This window comes from Convolutriloba macropyga, chromosome 2 (genome assembly GCF_964194025.1).
Source record: "Convolutriloba macropyga chromosome 2, txConMacr16.3, whole genome shotgun sequence".
NCBI classification, from domain to species: Eukaryota; Metazoa; Xenacoelomorpha; order Acoela; family Convolutidae; genus Convolutriloba; species Convolutriloba macropyga.
The window spans coordinates 74,391,643-74,399,843 of record NC_134469.1 but is presented as its reverse complement, the minus strand read 5'-3'; the positions used below and the strand labels follow the sequence as shown (position 1 = coordinate 74,399,843).

The window sequence follows — 8,201 nt, the reverse complement described above, 5'->3', positions numbered from 1 at the left end:
CGTATGTTTTGAGTAGTTTAAAGTTTTGGGTAATCATGGAAAAAGTTTGGAGTATATTTTTAACTGTTAATAGGCCCTTTTGCAGAAAGTGAGTTAGTGCCTTAACTGAGAAGACAATTTCTCCAAAAAGTTGGAGTTGGGTGGACTGAAAAATAAAAAAAAACACACCAATTTTGATGCGAGAAATCCGAATTTAAAAACGAGTTAAACCCAGATCAATACTCATGGAAATACTGCTCGACAGTGCTGCGTGATGCAAAAATTGAGTGGCAAAAATTGAAGTGGATTATTTGGAGTAGACCCGAGGGGACAACCTATAAACCAGAAAATATGTGTTTTTTTGCCGCCAAATGGCTTTGAAAAAACTAAAAGTGGCAAAAAAACACTATGGTCATTTTTGCCGAACTCAGATGTTTTTCGGGTTTCAGCTTACACAAATCGTTGAAAATTTTAAAATGGAAACGAATCCTGATCTCTTAATGGATACTGCAAGAAAGTGATTTGCATGTAACTGGTTCCCAACCTCAAACTCTGTTTAATCTCACCGCACGATTTGACCCCTAGATCAAGAAACTAAAATTTCAATTGCACATCCAAACAAGATATACTCCTGATCTCTCTACAGACATTGCGCGTCTTCTGATGAGATTTAGTTCAATAAAATTTACGGGTAAGTGGACCAATGGGTGGAAGTTCCGCAAAACTGTTTGTTGTTATCAGTTGAAACCTCCATTGAACGTGTGATCCATTGCATCTGAGATCAAATTTTGGTTTACAAGATAATTGATCTTCTCGGTTTTTTTACTGCAGAGAACGGCAAAAAATGGTTTTAAAGTTGGCCTTGACATTTTGTTAACGGATCAAGAAGCGGGGCATTTGACAGGAATTGATTAAAACTACTGGTTTTGATAGCGGCATTGGGACAATTAGAGAATCCAAAGCAAGGTTGCATTGCTTACTAAGCAATTATTAATTGAAATGCACAGTCAATTCTAGAATCTTTTAAAGCGATTTGGATTCGTTTACATAGGAAACAAAGGGTCCTTTACTTATGATAAGGTAGAAATTGAACAATGGTTGGCAGCAGTTGAATGATTACTCGACGTAATTTTTACTCCATACTTAGTTATATTCATATATATATATATATATATATATATATATATATATATATATATATGTAAATATGTATATATATATGCATATAAACTTATATAAACAAATATATATATATATATATATATATATATATATATATATATATATACATATATATATATATATATATATATATATATATATAGATATATATATATATATGTATATAAACAAATATATAAATATATATGTAACTATATATATGTATATATATATATATATATATATATATATATAGATATATATATATATATATATATATGTATAAAAACATATATATATATATATATATATATATATATATTTTGATATATATATATATATATATATATATGTTCATATTATATATATATATATATATATATATTTATGTGTATATATATATATATATATGAACATATATATATACATATATATATATATAAATATATATATATATATAAACATATATAAATATATATTATACATATACATATATATATATATATTATGTATATTATATTACAACAGCAAAAACGTTTCTCTTTTCACTTTTGGAATTTCTTGTTCCTCGACTTTTTTATACAATTCAAATAATTTGAATTGTATTGGGACGCTGTCTTTTCCTAAAAAACTTTTAACACATTTTCATAGTTTTTGAAGTCAAATTGGAGTAGTGATTTTGGTCACGCCGAATCAGGAAGTAGAGCAAAAAAGCGAGAACAAAAGTGGAACAATTCGCTCCGTTCTAATTTTTTCGTTCTAATTTTGAAGCAGAGTGAGAAAACTTTGTTTGAACGAAAATTCGCTTTCTCGCTTGTGGTTTTTCGTTCACATGCCGCAATTTCAGTTTGATTGTAACTTTTTTTTGGATTTAACGGTTTTTTCGATTTTTTGGATCGGATTTTTTTCTAAATGGTTTTCCCAATCCATTCATAGTTGGCCCTAGGCCTAGTTTTTTTTCAACCAAATTTACATCTCTCATTTGTGGTTTTATGTTCAATTATGGGAATTTCATTGTGATGTTTACTGTTTTTCGATTTTTTATCTATTTTTTTCCAAATGGTGATCCCAATTCACTCATAGTTCGTTCTTTGTCTAGTTTTTTTGTTTAGTCAATGACAATTCTTTGAATTGTGCGTCAGGTCTTGTCCTGCTAAGTTTTTTGATTTCGTTTCAGGTTTTGTTTGAGTTTGCTTAATTCTTTATGTCGAGAGAAAAATATATTTCGCTATGGAGGCCATTGCATATATCGTTTTTGTGTGAAAAAAGTTTTGATTAATCTTCTCTCTGTTTCAAATAAGTCAGTGATCCAGTTTTGAGTTGCTGTAATCGATTGTAAATAACCTCAGGAATGGATTCATTGCAATGTTTTATTGGAGTAGAAGCTATGTTTGCCAAAATCATTAATAACTCCAAAGGGTTTTAAAGTCCCTAAAATTTCGGCGATGAGTAGAGCTGAGAATTATTAGAGCTGAGTTATCCTTTAAGCAAATTTTGTTCAGGTTTCGTGTCGGACAATATACCCCTTACAAAACTGGAGAACTGTAACAGTGAAGGGGGTTCGTTGGAAGTGGGCATTCTCTACTGCTACAGCACAAATAATGGTCGTTTCAGACACAACCGAATGCCAATGTCATGTCAACACTATGCTGAACAAAATTACATTGAGAGCGGAGTGTACATGATCAATACAAACTACAAGGAGAAAAGTAAGTCGCGCGGAAATTTTTATTGTTTTTTAAAATATTTATGTTATAGTTTTTAGATCTTTTAGATGTATTTATGTTTTTTAGATCTTTTCAGCTAGCGCCATTGGGGAGCTGCGTACTTAAATTAATGTTGTGGAGGTGAAAAATAGACGAAAAGACTAACGTATTTGTCTCCTCCACCCACCAATTTCCGCAAACATTTTGTAGAATGGTTTAATATATCTAAATGGTTTAATATATCAGTTATAACTAATAACTACTTCCTGTCAATCATTAGTTCTTCAATTTTTTTCTGCTTTGCTGAGCTTCCAGAAACAAAATTTCGGTTTTATTTTTAAGTGTGAACAAACTAATGCTCTTTGGCACTAAAAATCGTTTGCATTGCATAATCAGAGATAATTATGGAGATTCATAAACCAACAGACAGGGGGGTAATTCATTGAGAGCAAATAATGATGATCTCCAGAATAGCAGTCTATAATGTTATGTGTTGTTTAGCTGGATGGATGGACGAGTGTCTTGTGTACTGTGAGATGTATGAAAAGAACGACACTCTCTACGGCACCACTGTTGTCGATACAGATACAAGTTAGTAGAATCAACTTTTTCATAATACGCAATTTACTCTCCATATTATTGTTCTAACCTTCAATTTTATCTGGCGATTAGTTGCTTCAACTTTCAAATCTATTTGGGGGTCAGGAACTTTACGTTTTCCCAAATTTTTTGTTAAGTCAATTTTCGCCGATGTAGAGAGATAAAAGCAGAGAGATAAAAGAGTGTCTTCAATCTTTTGCAGAGAGATATAAGAGTGTCTTCAAAGCTGAAAGTCTTCAAAATCTTTCCCTTTTCTTGCCGTTCACTATCAGAATGCTTAAAATAACCCAAATTTACATGATATAGTTTGCTCCACCAGTCTCTTTTTATAGCTGCGATAAAAATAGCTCTGTGAAATCTTTTTTACTTTTCTTTTGATTTGTTACAGCTCAAAGAATTTAAATTGTACTAAAGCGCTATCTTTTTTATAACGTGTTTTTTTCCTGGTTTCAGTTAGAGTGAGGAGCTTATCAACCTTTTTTCAAACGAGTTTTTCTCTTTTTCAAAGCAAGTTTTTGTTCACGCGCAGCAATTTGACCTCTAATTTCGCTGTTTTTACTCTTCACTATTCTTGCGTGCTGTCGGAAGTAAAATGCTTGTCTCAATAACGCATAGCTTTATTTTATTAAAACGTCAACAAAAACTATTGTTTTTTATGACTTTGTTGTATATAATTGCAGTGAAACTGAAAATTTGGTCCACATTTTTTTTTGTTTTTTTTGTCTTATTTTTAAATCTGCTTATTGACAGCTTCAATGGGTTTTCAAATGAGTGCTCTCATTTGCCTTTTGAAGCGGAGTAAAAGATTGTCAGGCCACAAATTATTTCAAACTTTTGAATTGTATTTCAGGACTTGTCCTGCTATCTTTTTACAATTGAATGAATTTGAATTTTATTGGGGCGCTGTCTTTTCACACATTTTCATGATTTTTGAATTGTCAATTTGGAGAAGTGTTTTTGGTCACGCCAAAACAGGAAGTGGAGCGAAAAAGCGAGTGGTTTTGCGGCCTGAAATTTTTTCGATCTAAATTTAAAGTAACGGTGTTTAAGAGTGAGAAAACGGTGTATGAACAAAATTTTGCTTTCTCGCTGGTGGTTTTTTGATCACATGCGGCAATTTCGTTTTCATGTTTACTGTTTTTTTTCAATTTTTTGGATCGGATTTATCTCTAAATGGTTTTCCCAATCCACTCATAGTCCGTTCTAGGTCTATTTTTCTGTTTATTCTAAGAAAATTTTTTGAATTGTACGTCAGGACTTGTCCTGCTATGTTTTTTACTTCGTCGAACAAAAAATGTTTCGCTGTGCTTCATTTTGCCGCTTTTTCAAAATTTTGCTTGAAATCTATTTGACTTCTCTAGGCTAGTTTCGCTCTTCTCTCAATCTGCTAAAAGTAATGTTGAACATCAGTTGCTCAGCAAAGCAATTCAAAGTGAAAAGAGTCAGTATAAAAAATTGAAGTCAGACATAGAAACGGGATAAACCCAAAAGGTCCAATTTTAGATGCCCGCTGTTTGAACGTCGTTCCTATAAGTCTTAGTTACCATCTCTAATGTTTATTGGTATTGATAGTAGCCCCTGTAGCCTCTCTCTAAGAAACAGAATTTTGTTCAACTATGAAATGCCATCAAAATAAATTGGACTTAAAAAATATTTTTGTAAAAAAATCTTTTTTTTCAATATCTAATCTTTCAATCCCAATCATGCTTTTGGAAACAACGGCGGCTATTTTCCGGCAATCTGCCGGTTATGTTTAAATACTTATTTTATTGCTCTTCAAAAAAAAATTTTCAAAAGATTATTTACGAACAAGGGTACCGCAATACACTTACGCTGGGCTAAATTTTTGCTGGAAGGTCAATTAGACAACAGCCTTAAAAATTAGGAGGCTGTTTTGTGCGTTTCTTTAATCCTTCAAAACGTACGTTAAACTGTACTGCTCTGAAATAAAAAACCGGTTATGACATTACTAATCTGTTGTTTATTACAATTCAAAAAATTTGAATTGTATTGGGGCGCCGTTTTTTTTTGTACGACTCAAAGAGGAGTGATGGAGAATGCCTTTCTTAATCAATTTTATTGGAGTGATTTTTGAAGCGGGAAATGAAACGCGTGAAAAAATTTGAAGTAATTTTGGTGCTGAACAAAAGTGAAGAGCGGAGCGAAAAGAGATTGGTTTTTGTTCATACCGCTGTTTTTGAGAGAGCGACAAATTGATGTGTGAAAAAATTTTCTCTACGCAAGCAATTTTTTGTTCACTTGCGGCTTTTAAAAGCAGTTTTTTGCAACTTTTGATGGTTATGAGGTTTGATTATGATATTGTATTAGCTTTAGACTTGTTTTGATAGGAATTGAAGGTTTCAAGTAGTTAATTTGAGTTTAATGCTAATTTGGAGGCTTTTGAAAAGTTTTACTGATTTTTAGAAGAATTTAATGATTTTTTAGCTGGTTTTTTTGTTTTACTGCTTTTGGAGGGATTTGAATGGAAGCTTGTTAATAATGGAATTTTCAGATACCAATTGATTAAAGTTTTGTTTGTATAAATCACTTTTTTCTCAGGAGAATTGAGAGAAAGATTGAGAAATTTTTAACAAATTTTCTTATTTTTTTGCAGTTTTTCTTTTTTTTTAATCTTAGACAAGTTTCTTAGCCTATTATGACTTGTGCATTGTTTTGCAAGATTTTCTTTGCTCTAATTGCAACGGAATTTTATCCGGTTTTATGTTTCCTTGTACTATTTACAAAACTCCTTACAATTTTTATGGTGTTTGTAGATGTTTAGATTTCACAATAGTTGTTCTACTTGTTTAGTCAAATGTATGGGCAACTTTCTCCTTCGTGTCGTTTCCGTAATTTTTCCGGCTATGTTTTTTTAAGATCTGTTCACACATTTTCATGATCTGTGAAGTCAAATTGGAGTAGTCATTTTGTTCACGCCGAAGCAGGAAAAAAAGCGAGTGGTTTTGCGGCCTGATTTTTTTTTACTTTATTTTTCAATTAAAGTGAGAAAATGGTGTTTGAAGAGAACTTCGCTTTCTCGCTTGTAGTTTTTCGTTCAAATGCGGCAATTTCACTTTGATGATTACGGTTTTTTTCAATTTTTTCGACCGGATTTTTTTCTATTCCCAATCTATTCATAGTTCATTCTACGCCTAGTTTTTTGGTTTGAACCAAAAACTCATTTCTCGCTAGTGGTTTTTTGCGCACATGCGGCATTTAGACATTGATTTCCTTTTTTTTACGTTTTTGATGTTTTTTTTAGAAATGGTTTTCCCAATTCACTCATAGTTCGTTCTAGGTCTAGTTTTTTTATTAGTCAATGAAACTTCTTTGAATTGTACATCAGAAAACTTGTCCTACTATTTTTTTTTGATGAGATTTACAATTCGAATGTACTTGATCGCGTTTTTTGATTAGATCTGTAAAGGAAGGGAGAGCAAAATTTAATTTGAATTTTTAACGGTAATATTGAATAGATTCTAAATTTTTCTCTCCTGCACGCTTGAACATCAATTTGTTGCTCATTGTCCTGTTCTCCTCTTCGCTGATATCAGCCCGAAAATGCTACTCCTTAATAGGTTGGAACACTTCCTGTGCGAGGCACAGTTGGTGCCAACCCCTTGTTGAGCTATCAGTGCACTTTTAATATGGGTCGCGAGTTCCATGAATTTGAAGATAACTTGCACCAATACTACCATGGCATGTTCTAGTAAAGTTTCATTTATAATTTAAACTAAATATTCAGGTTGAGAGCATTCATAAATTCGAGGTTCATCAAGGTTGCCACTGAAAAAAAAATGAACAAAATCGAACAACTCGAACACCCTACACTTGCAGGAATCAACATGCATGAAAACAGCGAGGCAATTCAACACAATTGAGATGGTTGCGCTGAAACCCAGAAAACATAATGGATACTTTTTTGAAAAAAAACACAGTTTCTCAATCTTTAAGTTTTCATAAATTCTACAAGAATTTAAACGATATTGTGCAGGTTCGGAATGATTAACTCAACAATTTGAATTCCAGGAGATTCAATGGTTTAAACGCCATTATGGCATGCCTCAATGACTTTTCGTGTGCCATCAAAAAAATTTATTGATTTCAGTTGGTTTATCATTAACTGAATTCCTTTTTTAATTAAAAAAACTTAAGTGCACCCGTAGAAAATTACTCTTTTGTTGTTTAATCACATTTTCTTATCGATGGTGAGTCCTGCTAGCTTCCTATGGTGGCACAAGTAAACTTAATCAATATTTTTTGTCGACGGTTAACAATTTATTTACTTTCCAGTTTAATTTCTTTGAAAAAATCTATGGAATTTTTAGATTTTTCGTTTTATGTTTTTTTTTATTTTTCTATTTTTAATTTTGGTTCTGATTTTGGATTTGCCTGTTCGTCAGCTCAATCTCATCGTGATGCTTCACATAGATTCTTTGATGAAACATCGAAAAATCTGTTAACAACTTTTGTTTCAAGGAAACAATTGACAGTGCTTATGTTGTTTTGTTGCACCTTACTGTACTTGATGCTTTGTGTTATGTTTGTTATCTCTTAATCTCAACAACAACGGGCATCATTAATTAACTCTATGCCATTGCTCAAAAACATTTATTAGCAGTAGGAAGGAAAACATTGTTTGAAAAATAAAATTAATCAAATCAAAGACTTTACTTAATTAGATATTTAAATCAACGATTCATTTACTTACCAACCAATTGTTCAGTTGAGTGATCATAAAAGTTGTCGAGAACT

At 31.8% G+C, this 8,201-nt stretch overlaps 1 protein-coding gene across 1 annotated transcript in view; it reads left to right on the top strand.

Annotated features, from left to right (window-relative positions):
* Positions 1–8,201, top strand: part of LOC142334995 (uncharacterized) — a 384,183-nt gene that overhangs the window by 117,048 nt on the left and 258,934 nt on the right. The window contains exons 24-25 of the mRNA XM_075383322.1: positions 2,643–2,849; positions 3,348–3,437. Coding sequence (XP_075239437.1) covers positions 2,643–2,849; positions 3,348–3,437 — 297 coding nt within the window. The remainder of the gene's footprint in view (positions 1–2,642; positions 2,850–3,347; positions 3,438–8,201) is intronic.